The sequence below is a fragment of the Budorcas taxicolor genome, chromosome 8 (assembly GCF_023091745.1).
Source record: "Budorcas taxicolor isolate Tak-1 chromosome 8, Takin1.1, whole genome shotgun sequence".
Classification (NCBI taxonomy): Eukaryota; Metazoa; Chordata; class Mammalia; order Artiodactyla; family Bovidae; genus Budorcas; species Budorcas taxicolor.
Window position 1 is genome coordinate 65,277,591 of NC_068917.1, and position 22,836 is coordinate 65,300,426.

A 22,836-nucleotide genomic window follows, 5' to 3' on the forward strand; every position below is an offset into this window, starting at 1 on the left:
CTGTAGGGGGCACAGGTTCAATCCCTTTGGGGAACTAAGATCCCTGCAAGCCATGCCATGCCACCAAAAAGATATGCAATCAGAAAAAAACCCATGGAAACCCTTTGTAGAAAATTAAGTGGGGGCCTAAGACTCAAGTCCAGGGCTGCTGGACTCCAAATCTGCTGCTTGTTCTGATGAATTGGGTTTGCGGGGTGGGGGGTGGGGTGGGAGGGGATTGGCTGCTGACCTCCAAGCTCTGAGAGAGTGGGCCCCGGTGGGAGCAGGCTGGGACAGGCAGATTCCTGTGCACAGCCTCCCCAGTGGCCTAGCCCAGCCCTCTCTAGAGCCCCTGCCCCCTGCTCTGCTTCTGTTGCAGTTCGTGGGGAATTACGAGACTGTCATGTTCTACTGGCCCTCGTTGCTCTGCCTAGCCTTCCTGCTGGGCCGCTTCCTGCACATATTTGTCAAATCTCTGAGGGTCCACCTGGGCTGGGAGCTCCAGATGGTGAGTACTAAGTAAAAATACCATGTGTGCCCTGGCAGGCTGTTTCCCTAACAGCCCTGTGAGGTAGGTACTACTATTACTTTTCCCTCTCTGTATTAGGAAACTTGGACCTGGAGACATCGATTGCATTGCCCAAGGTCAATAGCTAGTCTGTAGCAGAGACAGAACTGGAACCCAGAGAGTTTGGTCATTGAGGCTCTATCTTACCCCTTGTGCTCCTTCTTCTAGTCCCTTGAGGTAAAAAGTTAGGTTGTTTATATGAGATCTTTCTTCTTTTCTTCATGTAGGTATTTACTGTTATAAATACCTGCCAAGCAGTTCCTCTTAGAACTGCTTTTGCTGCATCCCATAAGTTTTTATATGTTGCATTTCTATTTTCATGTGCTTCAAGGTAATTTTTAATTTCCCTTTTGACTTTTTTATTTGATCCATTGGTTGCTCAAGAATGTACTGTTTGTGAATTTTCCTCCTATTATTAGTGTCCACCTTTTTGTGGTCAGAAATTATGCCTGGTATGATTACAATCTTCTTAAATTTAAGTCTTGTTTGTGGCCAGACATGTGCTCAAGCCTAGAAAATGTTTGTGAAAAGAATATGTATTCTGTTGGTGTTATACGGAATGTTCTGTAAGTGTGTGCGTGCTCCATTTGGTCTATAGCGTTGTTCAAGTCCGTTGTTACCTTATTGATTTTCTGACTGGATTATCTATCCATTGTTGAAAGTGTGGTATAGAAGTCCCTTACTATTATTATGTTGCTGAAATAAGCAAGAGAGAGTTCTTTTCATAAAAAATAAAACGCTGGGATGTGGAGCATTTCATTCCTAAAATAGTATTTTGAACTATGATGAGAAATCACCAAATCTCAGAAGGAAATCAACTTCACAAAACAAAAGCTGCTATAAACAGGAAACAGAAGAGTCAGGGAAGGTCAGGCCTCTAGCATTTCTTGAAAGCAAGTATTAGGTAAACAGGAAATGGGACACTATTGTCTCTTCAATAAATGACAGGTGTCTGGGAATGGTTCAGTTGAAAATAGCCAAGTTTTATCCCAAATCCTGGCCTGAAGGCAACAGTCCTTCAGAGAGACAAAAACTCTAATAAGACTTTCTGAGCCAAAGTATCAACCTCTTTCTTTTCTCACAGGAAGAAAAACCTTTCCTGGAAGTTCACCAGGCAGAGCACGTCAAGCAGCTCCTGAGGAAGTGCCCCCTTCAGTAAGCACAGTTCTATTTGCCCCGCTGTGTTTGCACAAATATTGATGAATTCTGACATGTCAGACACCTGGAGATGACTGGAACAGCACTATTTTAGGGGCCACTTGTTTGTTAATAACAGAAACTCAATTCAAATAGGTGTAAAGAGAAAAAGAAAAGTTATGGCCTTACATAATTAAAAAGTCTAGAGGTCATCAGTTTCAGACACAGATGGATCCAGGGGTTTGATTGATGTTATCAGAACTAGGCCTCTTTGCCTCATTTCTCTGCTTTTATTGTTCAGTCATAGTCATGTCTGACTCTTTGTGACCCCCACGGACTGCAGCACGCCAGGCTTCCCTGTCCTTTACTACCTTCAGGAGCTTACTCAAACTCATGTCTGTTGAGCTGTTGATGCCATCCAACCATCTCATCCTCTGTCATCCCCTTCTCCTGCCCTCAATTTTTCCCAGCATCAGGGTCTTTTCCAGTGAGTTGGCTCTTCATATCAGGTGGCCAAAGTATTGGAGCTTCCACTTCAGCATCAGTCCTTCCGATGAATATTCAGGACTGATCTCCTTTAGGATTGACTGGTTTGATCTCCTTGCAGTCCAAGGGACTCTCAAGAGTATTCTCCAACACCACAGTTCAAAAGCATGAATTCTTCAGCGCTCAGCCTTCTTTATGATCCAACTCTCACATCCACACATGACTACTAGAAAAACCATAGCTTGGCTATATGGTCCTTTGTTGGCAGAATGATATTTCTGCTTTTTAATACTCTGTTTTGTTTTGTCAAAGCTTTTATTTCAAAGAGGAAGTGTCTTTTAATTTCATGGCTGCAATCACCATCTATAGTGATTTTGGAGCCCAAGAAAATAAAATCTGTCACTATTTCCACTTTTTCCCCATCTATTTGCCATGGAGTGATGGGACTTGATCTTCATTTTTTGAATATTGAGTTTTAAGCCAGCTTTTCACTCTTCTCTTTCACCTTAATCAAGAGACCAGAATCTCTAAGCTTTTACCCTTCTGGCTTAAGCTCACAGAAAAGAGTGTTTTCTTCTAAGTAATTCTAACAAAATTCCCATGAATGTGTTTCATTGGATCAAGTTGGACCACATGCCATACCAGAAACAATTACTATGTGTAGGTGATTGGAGTAAACAGATTGTTAAACCAGAGTCAGGAGCTTCCCAGGTAGCACCAGTGGTAAGGAGCCTGCCTGCAAATGTAGGAGACATAAAAGACCCAGGTTCAATCCCTGGGCCAGGAAGATCCCCTGAAGGAGGGCACAGCAACCCACTCCAGTATTCTTGCCTGGAGAATCCCATGGACAGGGGAGCCTGGTGGGCTACAGTCCATGGGGTTCCAGAGTTAGATTTGACTGAAGTGACTTAGCATGCATGCATGCAAACCGGGGTCACATGTTCACCACTGGACCTAAGAAGTGATTCAGCCTCACTTAGCCGCCAGGACTGCTGGTAGGGAAGAGTATAGACCCAGGGAAGAACTGAGGTGCTGTTACCAATATAAGATGACATAGCTCTTGGCCAGGAAAAAGCACCTATCTTCAGTGATCATTCAGGTTAACTACCCCTGCCACTGCCGCTGTATACAAGGAGATATTTCCCAGAGAAGGCATATGTCTAATTCAGGGTCACACAGTTACAAAGTTAATTCTTTGGTTAGAAATATAGTTGGCAACATGTAGCAGAAAATGAAAAAAATCATGGCACGAACAAGAGAGAGATTTATTTCTTTCTCATATAAAAGAATTCTGGAAGCAGGCAGTCTATACTTACCCTGGACTGCCCATCATGGCAGTTTACCCATGATCTGTCTTTCTCCTCTGATAACTTAGTGGGTTGCTATCATGGAGGCTGGTCCAGAATAGATGCTGGAGCTCCAACCTGGACCAGCCACCATGTCTGCCCTTCAAATGGCAGGCACGAGAAATGAGTAATGACAAAGGAAGCCCTCCCAGCTGTGTCACTTCCATCTGACCAGCCTCTCCAAGTCCCACCCACACCTCTGTTCATGTCTCATTGGCCTGTTTAGTCTTGGTCACTCTTAGCTGTAAGAAAGGTCAAGAACTATAGCCTTTTATCTAGTAAATTGCTGTACCGAATAAAAGTCTCTGTTCTGAAGAATAAGGGGAGGATGACAACTGTGGAATCTTCCAGTGCCCTTTCTCTTCACTAAACTCTAAGATCAAGAGGAAATGCCATTATTTTCAGAAGAATCAGGCATTTGTTTACCAATCACAACCCATCTTCTCTTGATGTTTATTCATTCACAGAGAAAGAAATAAGTCTTGGTTCCAAACCAGGATATATGAGTGGGACCCCTACTTTCAGTTCCCAAGCAGGATGATTGGAACCATTGTGTTGGCTTTCATCTGCCTGTACCTTGTAAGTAGAGCTAAGTAAATCCCTTTGTATTGTATAAATGGGGTGGGGATAGGATAGGGTTGTTCTTTAAAAGCTGGGTCAAAACTGGGTATCTGTAAATCAAAGAAGTACAGTTCTTTGACCCCACCATTTTGACTCTAAGGACACTTTTACTCATGTAGTGAATATTAGTAATAAATATAATTGAATTATTTATAGAGACTTCTGGTTGACAATTCCACTTGTAAAGAGCTTGCAAAATGCCACTCCATCTTAGAAACAAGTACAAATCTGAACAAACTGAAGAATCAACAGCTCTTCTTAGCTCTCTAAGAGCAGGGAGGTCATGGGGCAAAGCTTTGCCCCTAAAATTGAAGAGACAGACAAGATCATGGCAGAATGGAGCAGAAACCCCATGGCAACCAGTGCCAAAGTAAGAAAATCTGAATTGTAGTTGATGCCATCAATCAATTGGATATTTTGGAAATCCAAACATTACTTCATCAACAACAGCAGAATGCATATTCTTCTCAAGAATAAATGGAAAATTCAACAAGATAGACTATATCTTGAACCATCAAACACATTTAATAAATGTAAAAGAATAAAATCACATAATGTCTGCTCTCAAATCAAAATGGAATTAAATTAAAAACCAATAACAGAAAGATAACCGGAAAATCCCCCAGGAGTAGATATCAAAGCAACACACTTTTAAATAACATATGAGCAAAAGAAAAAAATCAAGGCAAGTTAGAAATATTTTGAAAAAGGAGAACACAAGTTATCAAAATTTGTGGCAGGTGGCAAAAGCCGTTGTTGTTGTTATTGTTGTTAAATTGCTCAGTCATGTCTGACTCTTGTGACTCCAGGACTGTAGCCTGCGAGGCTCCTCTGTCCATGGGATTTCTCAGACAAGACTGGAGTGGGTTGCTATTTCCTTCTCCAGGGGATCTTCCCAACGCAGGAACTGAACATGGGTCTCCTGCATTAGCCAGTGGATTCTTTACTGCTGAGCCACCAGGGAAGCCCAGCAAAAGCAGTGGTTAAAAAGAAATTTGTAGCATTGAATGTATATATTAGAAACGAAGAAAAATCTAAAATCAATCATCTAAGCTTTCACATTAGGAAACAAACAAAAAAGAGCACATTAAATACAAAGTAAGTAGAAAAATAGATGGATTATAATAAAAAGTAGAGCAGAAACTTATGAAACTGAAAACAAGAAATCAATAAAGTACAAAATCAAAGCATTTCATGTGGTCAGAGCTAAGTGAGGTAAAATGTCCAAGTCAAAAGCAGGGTCAAAGTGGAGAGACAAAAATGGCCAAATTGTCTTCTGTTCATTTTAAATGTATGAGGATGATACCTATATGAACTAGTCTTGTGATAACTTTTAGGTGAATGTATTAGGTTATGATGCAGAGAAGGCAATGGCACCCCACTCCAGTACTCTTGCCTGGAAAATCCCATGGACCAAGGAGCCTGGTAGGCTGCAGTCCATGGGGTTGCGAAGAGTCGGACACAACTGAGCGACTTCACTTTCACTTTTCACTTTCATGCATTGGAGAAGGAGATGGTAACCCACTCCAGTGTTCTTGCCTGGAGAATCCCAGGGATGGGGGAGCCTGGTGGGCTGCCGTCTACGGGGCCGCACAGAATCGGACATGACTGAAGTGACTTAACATCATAAGGTTATGATGAGGTACTGCATAAACCCCCAGACTTCAGTGAAAACACTGTATGTGTATGTGTGTGTGTGTATATATATATATACATATACATATACATATATATTTCCCCCCCCTCCCTGCTTAACAATGTTGAGTGGGTGTTCAGGTTTGGGAGGAAGCGGTCTTTTATGTTGTCCCGTAACTAGTTTCTCCACTGTGTACCTTCATCATCCCTGAGAATCCTCACCCTCTGCATCCAGTCAGCAGAAGGAGAAAGTATGTGGAGAAATGCATATGGGAGGCTTCAAAGGCCATGCGGACCCAGCACACGTTCCTTCCACTCTTTTTCCATTGGTGAGGTCCTTGTCATGTGGCCATACCTAACTAAGGGATGCTGGGAAATGTAGTCCAGCCTTGTGCCCAAAGAAGGGAAGAATGGATTTTAATGGACCACTAACTAGAGTTCTCTGCAGCAGTGAGTAAATCACTTGATGTTTTTGTGTTCGTTAAATCTTTATTAGGCATCTACTCCCTACCAAGTGCCTTGTTAAGACCTGGAAGAGAAAAGAGGGCTGATTCAGCAGCTCTTGGTGTGGGAGTAGCCCATGGTCTAAGAGAAGAAGATAAGATATGGTATGCAGTACTGCCATCTAAACAGAGGAAAAGAAAAGGTGAAAGTGTTCTAGAAATTTAGTGAATTACTCTGGGTAGGGAAGCTGCCTGATGATAGTAGCATTTGAGCTCCACATGCAGAGATACACAGGATTCAGCTGATGAAGTAAAATGGCACCAGGAACTGCAGAAGCAATGGCGTGATGTTCAGGGGCAGGATGGCAGGATGGCAGGGTGATAGGAGAGGAGCAAGCATGACATGCATACAGGAAGCAGCACCTCCTCCAATTTGGTCATTGCCAAAATGCAAGAAGGAGAACAGTGAGAAATGTCTGGAATTGTCCATAAAGTCACCCCTTATTCAAAGTTAGGCATTCATGTCACTCTGATTGAATTAATGTCTGAAGAGTTTCTTGAGCCCTTTTGGGATTTACTCTTGTATGCTATTTTGTGAAGAAGAGAGTTTGGGCTGAATCCTGTTTCCAAAGGAGTCACAGTCCCATTCATGTCAGTAAAGCAAGTGTCTAGAGTCTATTTCAGTTGAATTTCGAGCTTCAAAGAGTTTTGACCTCAAAACCAAAGAATGACCCCCCATGTTTTCATTTAATGAGCTGGACTCAGGTGAGACCTTGAAATACTTACTCTGTGTCCTCAGTTCATTGTTATTGAGTTCTGCGTGTTCGTGTATGTGAGAGATGAGCTGGATGTGTTTGAAGGGGAATTGGAGAGCTACATCACCTCCATGAACCAGACAGGGACCCAAGTCCTCCTGCAGGTGAAAGAGCTGATTAACATCACCAAAGGTAAAACCATATTCCACCTTTGTTCCTGCCACTTCTATATGGAACAGGGAGGGACTTGTGACTGGTGGTGGGTGCACACCTATAGTAACTATTGCTGCTAGTCTTCATTTATCTGTGTTTCACTTATTCTATGCCTCCCTGGATTGACTTGAAGGAAAAAGGGGTCAAGACACAGGCCATTTTATTATAACTTATTTGGGGCTGCATTGAACATGCCTTGAGAATGTTCTCATCTTAAATAGCTTATCTTTTTTTGGTGTCAGTGGAAACAACTAAAATCATATATTTTTCACTTTGGAAAAGATAAAATAGTAGGTTTTGACTTTATTATTATATGAAAAGTTCACTCATATCATTCAAATTTAATTTCTGCTTAGTTCAGGTTACTGTAACAAGTTACTATAGACTGTGTGGTATAAACAACCAACGCTTATTTCTCACAGTTCTGGAGACTGGGAAGTTGAAGGTGCTAGCAGATCTGGTGTCTTGGGAGAGCTGCTTCCTGACTTGCACATGGGCACCTTCTCTTTGTGTCGTCACATACTGGGTGGAGAATAGGGAGAGGAAGCAAACTCCCTCATGTCTCTTCTTTTAAGGGCACTAATTCCATCATGAGGGCTGCACCCTCACAATCTAATCACCTCCCAAAGGCTCCATCTCCAAATACCATCACATCGTGGGTTAGAATTTCAACACATGAATCCTTTTGGGTGGAGGGACACATATTTATTGAAGGCATATTTCTTCCCCATTAAACTGTCAAGACAATGAATACTTTTCATACCTGCTGAAAATTTATTGACAATGGGGATTTACTTACGGATTCTCAGTTTATTCCATTCAACTATTTGTCTATCTTTACAGAAATACCACAGTCTTATTACTGTAGATTTATAGTAAGATTGAAATCAAGAAATATGAGTCATGCAATTTTGTTCTTCTTTTTCAAGATTGTATAGCCTATTCTGGGTCCCTTCATTTTTATATGAATTTTAGGATTAGCTTGTCAATTCATATAGAAGTGGCTTTGGAAGTTTTGGAGGATTGGTTTGAATTTGTAGGTCAATTTAAGAGTATTGTCATGTTCACATAGAAAATCCTATATATAAAAGTGATATGTTTTTCCATTAATTTAGGTCTTTAATTTCAATAATCTTTTGTAGTTTTCAGTGTATAAGTTGTAAGTATTTTATTCTTTGTGATACTATTTCAAATGCAATTTTTCAGATTACACATCGCTAGGTACAGTGATGAATTGATTTTTATATATTGGTCTTGTGCCTTACAAATTTACACGCTCATTTATTAATCATTTTACTTTTGTTTGCTTATTCCCTAGGATTTTCTATACCTAAGAACATGTCATTGGTGAATAGAGATAGTTTTATGTCTTCTTTTGCAGTCTAGCTGCATTTTCTTGCCTAATTGCCCTGACTAGACCCTTCAGTACAACGTTGGATATAATTGGCGAGAGCAGAGACTGATTTTCTCATTCTTGAACCTAAGGGGAAAGCAGTTTTTCACAATTAAGTATGATATCAGCTGTGGGGGTTTTACAGATGCTTTTTATCCAATTGAGGAAATGCCCTTCCATTTCTAGTTTATTCAGTGATTTTAATTATAAAGAGGTATTGGATTCTTTCAAATGCTTTTTCTGCACCTACTGAGAATCCGCTTGTACAGAAGCTTTTACTTCCTTCTGTCTTCCTCCATCCCTCTCTCACAAGCACCCAGAGTCATTCTGAAAGCAAGTTGGATACGAAATATTAAAAACTTACTAAAAGGTGAATGAATGGAATAGTCAAGACCTTCATTTCAGTTACTGTTGCATGTGGTGGCTGTGAACTGGGGGTGGATAACCCCCTCCCCCAAAAGTGGTGATTAGAAGTTTGAGTATAAATGATGTTTTACAAGGCTGGAGGCTACCTACCATGTGTACATTCTATAATTTTCTGTTTCTATTATGCATTGTAGATGTAAAATATTAATACCAAAGGAAAAGTTTATAAACACACAGGAAATAAAGGATATTGAGGGCAGATAGCTAAAATGAAACAGAAATAAGCAGAACTTAATTTGCCCAAGAGGTATATTAAAGGAAATACATTTTGCCCAACTTTTCTGTTGTGACTTTCTGCATTTTAAAAATTATTTCTGGTTCATCTTCTGAGGTCGCTTGTGTCACCTCTTCTATTTCAGAAGTCTGGGTGGTGACCATTTTGCCTGCCTCCCTTACATGTGTGAGCTACCTGTTCCACATCTTGGCTTGTTACAGGTAAGGGGGTTCTGGGAGGCATTTGTGTATCTTCAAGCAGGAAATTGGCTGACAGATTTTTTTCTCAGAATTCCCAAGCAGTGCCAGTCGTTCCTAAATTGGCAACGGCAGTGTACACAGGGTTTGGGGACAACCACACCTATTGGTAAAAGACAAAAACAAACAAAATAGCTTGATTTGAGCTTCCACTATCAATTTGACATTGTGATTAGAGTTTTCTTTTGGTCTTCAGCAAAACCCTAAGCAGTACTTTCATCGCCATGTTCACTGCTGAGCAGGCAGTTCAGTTCAGTTCAGTTGCTCAGTCATGTCTGACTTTTTGTGACCCCATGAACTGCAGCACGCCAGGCCTCCCTGTCCATCACCAACTCCTGGAGATCACTCAAACTCACGTCCATTGAGTCAGTGATGCCATCCAGCCATCTCATGCTCGGTCTTCCCCTTCTCCTCCTGCCCCCAACCCCTCCCAGCATCAGAGTCTTTTCCAATGAGTCAATTCTTCGCATGAGGTGGCCAAAGTACTGGAGTTTCAGCTTTAGCATCATTCCTTCCAAAGAAATCCCAGGCTGATCTCCTTCAGAATGGACTGGCTAGATCTCCTTGCAGTCCAAGGGTCTCTCAAGAGTCTTTTCCAACACCACAGTTCAAAAGTATCAATTCTTCAGCACTCAGCTTTCTTCACAGTCCAACTCTCACACCCATACATGACCACAGGAAAAACCATAGCCTTGACTAGACAGACCTTAGTCGGCAAAGTAATGTCTCTGCTTTTGAATATGCTGTCTAGGTTGGTCATAACTTTTCTTCCAAGGAGTAAGCGTCTTTTAATTTTATGGCTTCAGTCATGAACTGCAGTGATTTTGGAGCCCCCCAAAATAAAGTCTGACACTGTTTCCACTGTTTCCCCATCTATTTCCCATGAAGTGATGGGGCTGGATGCCATGATCTTCGTTTTCTGAATGTTGAGCTTTAAGTCAACTTTTCCGGCAGGCAAGACTCAACAAAATAACTTTGTTGTTGTTATTCACTTGCTAAGTCCTTTGCAACTCCAAGGACTGTGGCTGGCCAGGCTTCCCTGTCCATTACCATCTCCCGGAGTTTGCTCAAATTTACGTCCATTGAGTTGATGGTGCTATCCAACCATCTCATCCTCTGTTGGCCCCTTCTCCTCCTTCCCTCAATCTTTCCTAGTATCAGGGTCTTTTCCAATGAGTCAGCTCTTTACAGGTGGCTTCAACTTCAGCATCAGTTCTTCCAATGAATAGTCAGCGTTGATTTCCTTTAGGATTGACTGGTTTGATCTCTTTGCTGTCCAAGGGACTCTCAGAAGTCTTCTCCAGCACCGCAGTTCTTTAGCCAGTCTGTTAGCATATGACCATGTCTTCTGGCCTCTTCTAACCTTATCATTTCTTGTACACTTCGTGTCTCTGCTGGGTGTCAGACCTGCCCTGCTCTCTGGAACTAACCACAGTGGGTTCCCAGCAGGTGAATCTGGCTCAAGGGGACCCCACAGGAGGTTGGGTCAAGGGGACCAGGTGCATCAGTCTCAAGAACAGCAATGCAGGAGAAGGGGATGGCCTTCAGTATGGAGTCAGCATTTGCATGCCGATAGAAGTTGAATTTAGGTATCTACTGCTTCTCTTTCTCTCCATTTCTCAGCCTTTGTCTCTGCCTCTCTCTCTCACTGTCTGTCTCAGTCTCTAATTCACAGTCACTCACTCACTCACTGGAAGCCCAGGGCCAATTCTCACCCCTCCAGAGCATCCTGTCTTTTCATCCTCCCCATCTGGCTGCCCAAAGACTGAGTCTCTTGCAGATGGCATCTAAGTTAAGACTCTCCTGGCACAAAGAGGCCCCAGCTCTCCATCCAAGCCCTGCCTTGAACCGTTGACTATAGTTTTAAAATAGTGAATATTTGAAAGTTGCTGAGAGAGTAGATTAAAAGTTCTCATCACAAGGAAAAATTTTTTGTAACTGTGTGCAGTGACAGATGTTAACAAGACATTATCATCATTTCACAATATATACAAATATCAACTATATTGTACACCTGAAATGATGTTATGTTAATATGTCAACTGTATCTCAACTTTTAAAAAGTATTTTAAAAATATTTAAAGACTGATTAGAACCATTTCAAGAGCTGTGGTCAATACGGGGGAGCTGAGCTGCCTGCCATCTCCCTCCACAAGCCTTTCTATTTACATCTGTTGAGCTCTAAGTGCGTAAGGAGCCCGGGTGATGAGCATTACTGATCTCCCTCTCTCTCTCTAGAAAGCACATCAAGAGGTTGTGGGCAGGGGATAAACACTTTCTTCCTCTGAAGTTTCATAATCCTTCCTCATCTGAGAGTGTGGTAAGTCCGCAGCAGTCTCTCTCTGCTCCCAGGCTAGAGCCTGCTGTCCTGCACCTCAGACAGGGTTGGCGTGCTGGGGAAGGAAGAGCCCTGGGCTCAGGGAGGTGGGGTGGGGTGGGGTGGGGTGGTCCAGAGCCCTCAATTTTAGTATGTTCTGCTGCTGGGTGACTTGGGACCGCCACTGTCCCCATCTGGCTTCATCTGTAAAATGAGGACATTCATGACACCTGCCTTGGTAGCTTGGTGGGTGACCCTCAAATGAGATAGGGATGCTGGACAGATGTGTTAGAGGTCATCAAGGTGTCTCTCCTCTCAGACCTTTTTTTCTATATAAATCTCAGGTGGCCATTGCAAGGTACTCTGGCTGGCAGATAGCCTATATTCTGTGGGGTAAGTGCCATTACGTGACCCATTCAATTTGACACACATTCCCTGGGCACCTGCAGAGTCCCGGCTGTGGGCAGGGAGGAGGGACACAGGGCAGAAGCAGCCCCAGCTCTTCCTCAAGGGACCTACAGGAAGGTCAGCAAGGAGTGAGAAGTACACATTCATATCGGTCATCATTACCAGCTGTCCTGTGCCCATGGGGCGTGTATGCTAAGGGTGATGGTGACCCAGGGGAGGAAGTGGCTCTCCACACCTAGGGCAGGGAGCCAAGCCTTTCTAATGGATTTGACATTTGAACTGACCTGGCAGGGTGAGCAGAAGGTTGGTGGTCATGCCAGGCAGAAGAAACAGCATAAGCAAGAGTGGTGGGGAGGGCTGGAGGGAGGGACTTGTGTGACTGGATGCTGAAGGGCCTTTAGTGACCACTGGCTCCCTTGGCCCACAGGATACCTCATCATTCATGTGATGCAGAGCCTGTGTGGCCTGGCAATCATGTACAGCCTGGTGCTTCCCATCATCCACCATCAGGCGCTGGAGATGCTCCGAGGACTAGGCATCGGGATGTAAGTGCTGGGTGGGCTTCCTGACATTGCCCAGGGCCTGGGAGCTCCTCCTGGGCCTTCCAAGCTGCTGTTCAAAATGCCCCTTCCCTGCTGGGCTCTCACCAGGCCCTGGACCCATGCTGTCACTGTGATGGGAGACTCACAGTTTATAAAATGTTTCCACTTGTACTGTTCAGCTGGGTCCTCACAATTGTGTCTGTGGGAGGTATATGTGTGTCCATTGTATTGCTGGGAAGACTGAGGTTCAGGCAGGTAAAGTGAGAGAAAGGACAGTATAGTGGAAAGAGAGAGGGAATCTGAGTTTAGGCTTTAGATCAACTGTGTGACTTGTAAACTGCCTCTCCAAGCCTCAGTTTACCCATATGGAAAGTAAGCAAATGCTGACATTACTGAAAATTCACTTTGCAGCTGTTTTCTTGAGGACCTTTTGAGGTTGGGACTTACATTAGCTCCCTTTTTCCAGATGAGGAACAGAGGCACAGAGAGGCTGAACAATTTGTTCCAGGAGGGGAGGAGGCAGGATGGGGAGCTGGGCAATCTGAAACCAAAACCTCGTTCAACCATCACCCCATGCTGGTGCCAGGGAGAGATGCAAACACAGGGTGTGTGCCCTCTGGGGGCCTTGCTGCTCTGACCTCCTTGGTTCCAGGCTGACCTAGAGCCTCCTACGAATCTAGGGCAGAGCCTGCCCTGTCCACTCTTCCATGGCCTTCATGAGCTCTTCTGAAAATCCCATTCCTTTCTTTGATTCCTATGATGCTAAACCACTCAGCCCAGCTGCTACCCCTCAACAAAAGGACCTGATTTAATCCTGGCGTTCTGGTCTGGAGCCAGAAGGCCTGATGATGCAGCTTTGAGAAAGTCATCTCCCCTTTGTAAGCCTCATCTTTCTCATCTGCACAGTGGACAAAATTCTCTGTAGGCATAAAGGACAGAGCTCAAGCTACTGTGGGTCTGGTGGGCAGTCAGCATCTCTTTCCTCTCTATCACTGGGCATTCCAAAAGAGTTTGGGAAGAGTGGACAAGGCCACCTCAGCATGGTCTCGCCTTGTGTTTTAGCCTCACCGTATCCATCGTCCTGGGTCTCATGGTCCTGCAGGTATGGATCGCCACCAGCTTCTTCCTGCAACCAAAGATGGGGACAGATGACAAGCAGAAGCCCTTGGCTCTCAACAACAGGTGAGAGTAGAGAAAGTAGTGGGGCATCACAGGGCTCTGGCCTCAGCAGTCTCGCTCCTTTCTCTTCACCCTTGGCAGGTTCCTGGGTGCACTCTACACTCTGAGAGGGTGAGGGGCAGTGGTTCAGAACGGGGACCAAACTGCCAGGAACCAGACTGCCTGGAGCCAGATCTTGGCTCCACCCCTTATGAGCTATGTGACCTTACTGAACATCTATGAACCTCTACTTCCTCACTTTACAAATAAGTTTGCATATCTCAGAGAGGTGTTCCAAGGATGAAAGGTATTAAAATATGAACTTAGAACAGCAGTGCCTGTCCCATGGTAATCCTTTCTAGTTCATTCATTCAAAGCTGTTCATCATGGAGGAAGCAACATGGGCCCTGAGGATAATGACATACTCCTCACGATCTGCCTGTGATCTACTCATGGTCCACTGGAGTTGACAGGCACAGATATTTAGGGACAGTAGAGTCTAGAGGGCATGAAAGCATTACAAGAGAAAGCAAAGAGGACAGGAAGGGAGTGGCGGAGAGGCAGGGGTGTTCTTTCAGCTGCAGGTGGGATGTTTGAGCTAAAGTAGGTAGGATGGTAGGATTCCTACAGGCAGAGATGAGCAGATGGTGTGGCTGCAGCCCCCACTGTGTGGATGCAGGCAGGAAGCCATGAAAGGGCAGGATGTGTTGGGAGAAGAGTGAAAATCCAGTATGGTGGCCATGCAGTGGCCTTAGATGGTGAGGGACAGGAAGCGAGCACAAAGTGGCAATACCAGAAAAGTCCCTCTCAGACAGGACCTCAAAATTCATATGCAGTATTTGGGCTTTATCCCATAGGCAACAGGAACCATGTGATTAACTTGAAAAATTTTATCTGGAGGACTTGGAGCAGTTCTAGCTGGGTCCAGGTCGCTGTTGCAACAGATAGTGGGAAAGGCACATCCTCTGCTGTAACCGTGAACCCAGCAGTAGCCACGTGGGGTTTACAGTCCCCACTCACATTCAGCCTGCCTGGTGCTCAATGTCCTCTCCACTGTTTCTGAGCCAGTCTTTACACCAGCTATGAAGTGGGGACAGTCAGCTTCCACTAACGGCACGAGGTCGCACAGCTAGGAGGTAAGAGAGGTAGGATGTGACCACAGGTCTGGGAGGTCCCTGAGCCCACCTGCCTAGCCACCTTCTCATACTGAAGGGTGCTTCCCCTCTGCCTGCTTCCCCTCGCAGGAGAGCGTTCCACAACTTCAACTACTTTCTGTTCTTCTACAATGTGCTGCTGGGCCTGGGCGCCTGCCTCTCCAGGCTTTTCATCAGCTGTGTCCTGGGCACGTGGCTGATCGCCCGCATCGACAGGACCATCCTACAGAGTGGCTATGAGAGAGCAGACATGGGTACGTAGCCGTGCATCTGGGGAGCGCTGCTCTCGCACCTTTGCAGAAGCTGCCTGCAAGTCAGGTACCAGAGGCCCACAGTTCATACTCTTCTCTTGTACTCAGATCTTATCTTCCCATGGGGGCTATAATGCTGAATAGAAAAAAAAAAAACAACTTTTCAGCCCAATGGTCAGATTGCATATTTAACAGATCTTTGAGGTATAATGAAGAACAGTAAGGGATAGTGGAATTCTATCTAAACAGTTACAAGGTAATTTGTGAATGCACAGCTCTGAAATTTTTGAGAAAACATATCTCAGAATTACTTGTGGTGTTAGTTGCAAGCTTACTTAGTTTAAAAAATGGTCTGTTCATTTTGCTCCAAAATCAAACCATTTTTTTGTGGAGAAAAACAGTTTTTGTCCTATTTCTGGACCGTGTCTTTTCATTCACTCATTGATTCATGCAAGGGCAGCTGGCTTCTCCATATAAACCACAGAGGCTCCCGTCACTGTGAACTTCAAATTCCCATAAAATGAACAGATTAGAGTATGATCTCTAAAAACCTTTCCAGCTCTTTATACCTCATTTTCCAGATTCACAGCAAAGACACAGACACCATTTGGGAACAAAGTGTTGCTATAGTTATGTAATAAGAAGCAAAACCTAGTCATCCAGGGATGTATATTGCATAGTCTGACTTCCCTCCTGGATTTCAGGGTTCAGTGCATGGATTGGCATGCTCTACACAGATCATTATCACACCAACCCTGTGCTCGTCAGCTTTTGTCATATCCTGATCACCGGCCACAGGGAGAGGAGGCTACAGCAGACCATCAAATATTGGTACCTAAATCAGTCAGCAGGTAAGTCTCCTGTTTGAATCTATACTGGGGTTGCACACCAGGAAACAATTGCCTTCAGTCTTCCCTGGGATCCCTGAGGTATCCCATGTTCCTCCTTCGCTGCCCCTCTTCCTCCACTTTCTGTGCCCTGGGAGCCCTTCTACTCAGGAGATTAGGAGTCTTCACCCCAGTCAGTCTGGCTGTGGGCCCCCAAGGCCTTGTTCCTGCTAATTCAGCTTCTCCATTGTTTCTGGAAATGAACTCTGCTACCTGAGTCCTTCAATGAGCCATTTGTCTGAGACTCCTCCATAACTCACGCTGCAAGCCAGATGCCCTCCAAGATTCTGTGCAGTTTTGCTTAAACTACCCCATTCCACAAGCTCTCTCTTGGCTGCCACCTGTATCATTCTGCTCTGCCTTCCCCTGGGAAGCCCTCCAGTTAGCCATGTTCTGCCTGTGGACACTCAGCACTGATCTGGAAATTTTCATTGCTGATCCCAACATTGCAGATACCCAGATCTGTGGAACAAACTCTCATCCCTCCAGCTGCCCTCATGTCCTCAGGAATCCTGGTCCAGCTCCTTCCTCCACACCTCACTCCTTCTGGGCAGCTTTCCCTGTGGCCTCCGAGCAGGACACAGACAAGCTGCCCTCTCCTCCCAGTATACTGGCTCTGATTCTTTCTAGGTCCCCGCCTCTCAGCAAGGTCCAGAACAAGGTGGCTCCTGCTGCAGACCCTGATCAACAACCCCGAACTGGTCAGACTCAGAAAATCCAGGCCAGGTCTTGGCTCCCAGGAGTTTACCCAGATTCTGTTGACGTGCTCAGAGAGCTGACAGTGACCTCCCACACTGCTGCAAGGTTGTTCCAGGACGACCGCCCCTGAGAAGGCCCAGGCTACTCAGCAGCTGTCCCCTGCAATGGAATAGGCTGCACGGCCACTGTCCATTGCAGACTGGCCATTCTTGGGGTGGCACTTGGGCTGGACAGTGATGTCTCAGGTCTAATTCGCTCCCTTGGGAAAAAGATCAAGAACAAAAGAGAGTTTCTGTTGAACAAACTTTACCCAATAATGATGTCCACTATCCCTGGTTAGAAGGCAGCCTTGGGGAGTTCTATGTTGAGACACACTGGGGAGAACTTCATGTCACTGACAAAGGTGGTATAAAAGTCTATATCAGGAGAGTTTAACTGTCTGATGCAATTCTTCTCTGGAACAAAGTATGGCCTTAATCCTAGGGTCCTTGTTGTTTCCTCCTTTCTAGATTGTATGGTGGTGGGAGACAAGGAGCCCATGACCCTAGCCTACAATCTGGTGGGTGAGCAGGTACACACTGAGCTCTCTCCCACGGCCACTGGGGTGGGGAACAGATCAGAACTGACGTGTGCCCTGGTCACAGATAAGATGTGTAGATTCTCTCTGACATACAGGGGATCCCCTGAGAAAGCCACGTGTCTGAAGACATAGAGATGAGATCTGCATTTAAGTCTGTTGTCGTTGTTTAATCATTCAGTTGTGTCTGACTCTTTGCTACCCCATGGACTGCAGCCTGCCAGGCTCCTCTGCCCATGAGATTTCTTGGGCAAAAATACTGGAGTGGGTTGCCATTTCCTCCTCCAGGGGATCTTCCTGACCCAGGGATCGAACCTGTAACTCTTGCATCTCTTGCATTGGCAGGTGGATTCTTTACTACTGAGCCATCAGAAAAGCCCCATGTCATTTAAATTGGGGGACAACAAAAGCAAAGATGTGGGAACAAGAAAGCTCTGGGCAGCTTTGAAGAAGATGAGCCCTCCAGTGTATGCAGGGCATGGTGTTGGGGGGCTGGTTAGGCCATCCAAGAAAGCCCAGATGCCAGGACATTTCTCTTTGTGCAGAGGGCTGAGTACTTACCCAAATTTTTCATGCCCAATCATAAAGTGTCTGCTCACCTGGAGACTGTCACTCTATGAAGCCTGTGCACGTGCCAGGAGGATTCACCCACAGAGTGAGGGAACTCCCTGTCCACCTCACATGTCCCAGAGCCTTTGAAACTCATCATCATTATTGAGCAGGTACTGTGAACCCAGTCCTATTGGCTCAATGTATCTGCCAGATTCATCTCTTTTAACTTACTCTCTGCAACCAAGTTTTGTCATTTTGCTTTTTGAAACTAAGAAAACTGGAGCTCAAGAGTACTGGGATCCCCACACCACTTTCTAGCTGGGTGACATTGACTAAATTACCTCACCATTCTGTGCTTTCTTTATTTATAAAAGGGGAGTAATACCTATAACACCAAAAATTACTTTGAGGAAAAAATGAGTTTATATATACAAACACTCCTAAGCTAGTCCCGGACACATCCTAAATTCAAAAAAATATCAGTCATTATTGTTGGTGATGTTACACTTTGTGGTGATATGGTTAATGTCTGCCTACCTCTCATTATACTCTGCTCCACAAAGGAAGAGGCCTCAGGTTTTATTCACCATTACCAAGTCCATACTGTAACACTATAGGATCTTGACTAAAGTAGTGAGGCCATGATGAATGAATCTTGCAGCCCTGAATTTGATACTGAAATCAACCCTGACATCATGGTCAAGTGGCCACTAAACAGAAGGTCAGGAGCAGGGGGGTTTGGTCCCAGCTCTGCCGCTAGCATGAGTCTCATTTTTCCTAAATGAGAGTTCATGCTGCCCTCACAGCCAGTGCTCCTGATGTGCACCCAGCTGGTGCTGACCAAGTACTTGCTATGTGCAGTCACCACTTCGGGACCCAGGACACCTAAGAAGACAAAGTCTTGCCAGCATGTGGCCCAGGCCTCTCCTGCAGCTCTTGCTACAATTGTCTCCCAGCCCCTTCCCTGGAATGGTTTGTGAGCTCCTCAAGGGCTTGCTCCTTGGAAGAAAAGCTATGACAAACCTGGACAGCATATTAAGAAGCAGAGACCTCACTTGGCCGACAGAGGTCCATATAGTAAAAGCTATGGTTTTTCCAGTAATTGTGTATGTTTCTGAGAGTTGGACCATAAAGAAGGCTGAGAGCATCCGACTCTTTGCAATCCCATGGACCACAGCACGATAGGCCTCCCTGTCCATCACCAGCTCCTGGAGCTTACTCAAAGTCATGTCCATGGAGTCGGTGATGCCATTCAACCATCTCATTCTCTGTCGTCCCCTGTCCTCCTGCCTTTAATCTTTCCCAGCATCAGGGTCTTTTCCAATGAGTCAGTTCTTTGCATCAGGTGGCCAAAGTATTGGAGTCTCAGCTTCAGCATCAGTCCTTCCAATGAATATTCAGGACTGATTTCCTTTAGGATGGACTGATTGGATCTCCTTGCAGTCCAAGGGACTCTCAAGAGTCTTCTCCAACACCACAGTTCAAAAGCATCAATTCTTCAACACTCAGCTTTCTTTATAGTCCAACTCTCACATCCATACATGACTACTGGAAAAACCATAGCTTTAACTAGATGAACCTTTGTCTTAGTAAATTATTAAAAATTAAAATCATGAAAATTGTCATTTCTCACCACAACAGAATCAAACTAGATATCAACAGCAGGAGGAAGCTGGGGGAGAATAACAAATATGTGGAAATTAAACAATACACCATGAAACACCCAGCAGGTAAAAGTTGAAAACAAGGGATACTGAAAATGACTTGAATCAAATGAAAATGAACATGAACATATCAAAACTTATGACACACAGAAAAAACAATGCTCACAGAAAAATTTATAGCTGTAAATGTCTACATTAAAAAGAAGAAAGATCCCAAAACCTAACTTTACACCTTGAGGGCTAGAAAATGAAGAGTGAACTAAACCTGAACACCAAGAAGGTAATAATATGAATAAATGTAAGATCGTAGACACACAAAATAAAGAACAGGAAAACAATGGAGAAAGTGAGCCCACCCAAAAACGGGTTCTGTGAGATCAACAAAATTGACAAACTTTTAAGCTAGAATTACTAAGAAAAAAAGAGAATAGACCAAATTATTGAAAACAGAAATGAAAGTTGAATACTACTACTAACTCTACAGGAATAAAAATGATTATAAAAGTATGTTGTGAACATCTGTACGCCAAAAAATTGGATAACCCACACGAAATGGATAAATTCCTACAAAGACACAAAGTTGACTCAAGAAGTAGGAACTGCTGATAGACCTATAACAAGCAAAGAGATTGAATTCTTTAGAAAACAAACACAAAATTGCAACAAAGACAAGCCCCAAACCAGGTGGCTTCATGACTGAATTCTACAAAACATTTTCAAGTATGAAAATACATTCTTTTCAAATGCTCCCTAAAAAATGGAAGAGAAGGAAGTGTTTCCTGTCTCATTCTGCGAGCTTAATGTTGATAGACAAGCAGACTAAAACTTCCAAAGCAAAGAGAACCACAGACAAATATCTCTTATGAAAACAGATGTGAAAATCCTCAAGATTATACTAAGGTAAAAGCATTTCTACATGCAGATATCATAATTTCATATGTATAAATTCTGAAGCAATAAAAAATAGAAGCAAAAAGGAACTGGAAAGCTAATAAATGATTTCAGCAATGTTACAGGATACAGATTAACATTCATATATCAACTGCCATTCAATACAACTATACAAATGAAAAATTGTTACAAGTCTATAGAAATGAGCCTCCTGAGGAAAATTATTCTATTTGCAAGAGCATTAAAAATATTAAAATACTTTAAAATATATTTAATCAGGAGATACACTAGACTCATACTCTGAAAACCACAAAATATTTCTGGAAATAAAGGCTAAAGAAATTATAAATAAATGAAAAGATATCCCATATTTATGGATTAGAGGACTTATGATAAAAATACAGCACTTTATATATCCAATACAGTCCTTATAAAATTGCAATAAATCTTTGTTGCAGAAATCGAAAAGCTGATCCTAAAATTCATTTGGAGTTGCAACTAAGCCAAAACAATATTGGATGGGGTGAACAAAGTTAGAAGACACACTGCCTGATTTTTAGCTTTACTACAAAGCAGTAGTAATCAAACAACACATCACTGGCCTGAAGATAGACATATAGACCAATGAAATAGACTGAGAACCCAGAAATGAACCGTATATCTATGGTCATATGATTGTCAACAGATGTTGAAGTTCAACAAAGGGAACCTGGAATGTGGAAAACTGTTTTCAGCAAATGGTGCGAGGAAAATAAAATGTCCACATGCAGAAGAATCAGTTTGGATCCTTACCTTACATCATATACAAAACTTAATTCAAAATGGAGCAAACCTAAATTTAAGAGCTAGAACTATAAAGTTCTTAAAGGGGTAAATATCACGATTTGGATTTGGTAAAGGATTCTTGGAGGACTCAAGAAAAAGAAATACAAAAAGGCAAAATGGTTGTCTGGGGAGGCCTTACAAATAGCTGAGAAAAGAAGAGAAGAAAAAGGCAAAGGAGAAAAGATAACCCATCTGAATGCAGAGTTCCAAAGAATAGCAAGGAGAGATAAGAAAGCCTCCCTAAGTGATCAATGCAAAGAAATAGAGGTAAACAATAGAATGAGAAACACTAGAGATCTTTCAAGAAAATTAGAGATACCAATGGAACTTTTCATGCAAAGATAGGCTCAATAAAGGACAGAAATGGTATGGACCTAACAGAAGTAGAAGATAGTAAGAAGAGGTGGCAAGAATACACAGAAGAACTGTACAAAAAAGATCTTCACAACCCAGATAACCACAATGGTGTGATCACTCACCTAAAGCCAGACATCCTGGAATGCAAAGTCAAGTGAGCCTTAGGAAACGTCACTACGAACAAAGCTAGTGGAAGTGATAGAATTCCAGCTGAGCTATTTCAAATCCTAAAAGATGATGCTGTGAAAGTGCTGCACTCAGTGTGCCCATAAATTTGGAAAACTCAACAGTGGCCACAGGACTGGTAAAGGTCGATGTTCATTCCAATCCCAAAGAAAGGCAATGCCAAAGAATATTCAAACTACTGCACAATTGCACTCATCTCACATGCTACCAAAGTAATGCTCAAAATTCTCCAAGCTAGGCTTCAACAGTATGTGAACCGTGAACTTTCAGATGTTCAAGCTGGATTTAGAAAAGGCAGAGGAACCAGAAATCAAACTGCCAACATCTGTTGGATCATAGAAAAAGCAAGAGAATTCCCAAAGAACATCTATTTCTGCTTCATTGACTATGCTAAAGCTTTTGATTGTGTAGACCACAACAAACTGTGGAAAATTCTTAAAGAGATGGGAATACCAGCCCACCTGACCTGCCTCTTGAGAAACCTATATGCAGGTCAAGAAGCAACAATTAGAACCGGACATGAAACAATGGACTGTTTCAAACTGGGAAAGGAGTATGTCAAAGCTGTATATTGTCACCTGCTTATTTAATTTATATGCAGAGTACATCATGTGAAATGCTGGACTGGATAAAGCATAAGCTGGAATCAAGATTGCTGGGAGAAGTATCAATAACTTCAGATATGCGGATGACACCATCCTTATGGCAGAAAGTGAAGAGGAACTAAAGAGCCTCTTGATGAAGGTGAAAGAGGAGGGTGAAAAAGCTGGCTTAAAACTCAACATTCAGAAAACGAAGTGATGGCATCCAGTCCCATCAATTCATGGAAAATAAATGCAGAAACAATGGAAACAGTCACAGACTATTTTCTTGAACTCCAAAATCACTGCAGATG

General features: G+C 43.4%; 1 protein-coding gene across 1 annotated transcript in view; it reads left to right on the forward strand.

The window, feature by feature from the left end:
- LOC128052071 (stimulated by retinoic acid gene 6 protein-like) overlaps positions 1-16,969 on the forward strand; it is a 28,247-nt gene extending 11,278 nt beyond the window's left edge. The window contains exons 7-18 of the mRNA XM_052644535.1: positions 359-487; positions 1,632-1,702; positions 3,984-4,095; positions 7,015-7,162; positions 9,362-9,437; positions 11,712-11,793; positions 12,135-12,183; positions 12,626-12,743; positions 13,803-13,922; positions 15,143-15,306; positions 16,008-16,154; positions 16,821-16,969. Of these exons, the coding sequence (XP_052500495.1) occupies positions 359-487; positions 1,632-1,702; positions 3,984-4,095; positions 7,015-7,162; positions 9,362-9,437; positions 11,712-11,793; positions 12,135-12,183; positions 12,626-12,743; positions 13,803-13,922; positions 15,143-15,306; positions 16,008-16,154; positions 16,821-16,969 (1,365 nt within the window). The remainder of the gene's footprint in view (positions 1-358; positions 488-1,631; positions 1,703-3,983; positions 4,096-7,014; positions 7,163-9,361; positions 9,438-11,711; positions 11,794-12,134; positions 12,184-12,625; positions 12,744-13,802; positions 13,923-15,142; positions 15,307-16,007; positions 16,155-16,820) is intronic.
- Positions 16,970-22,836: the final 5,867 nt, after the last annotated feature.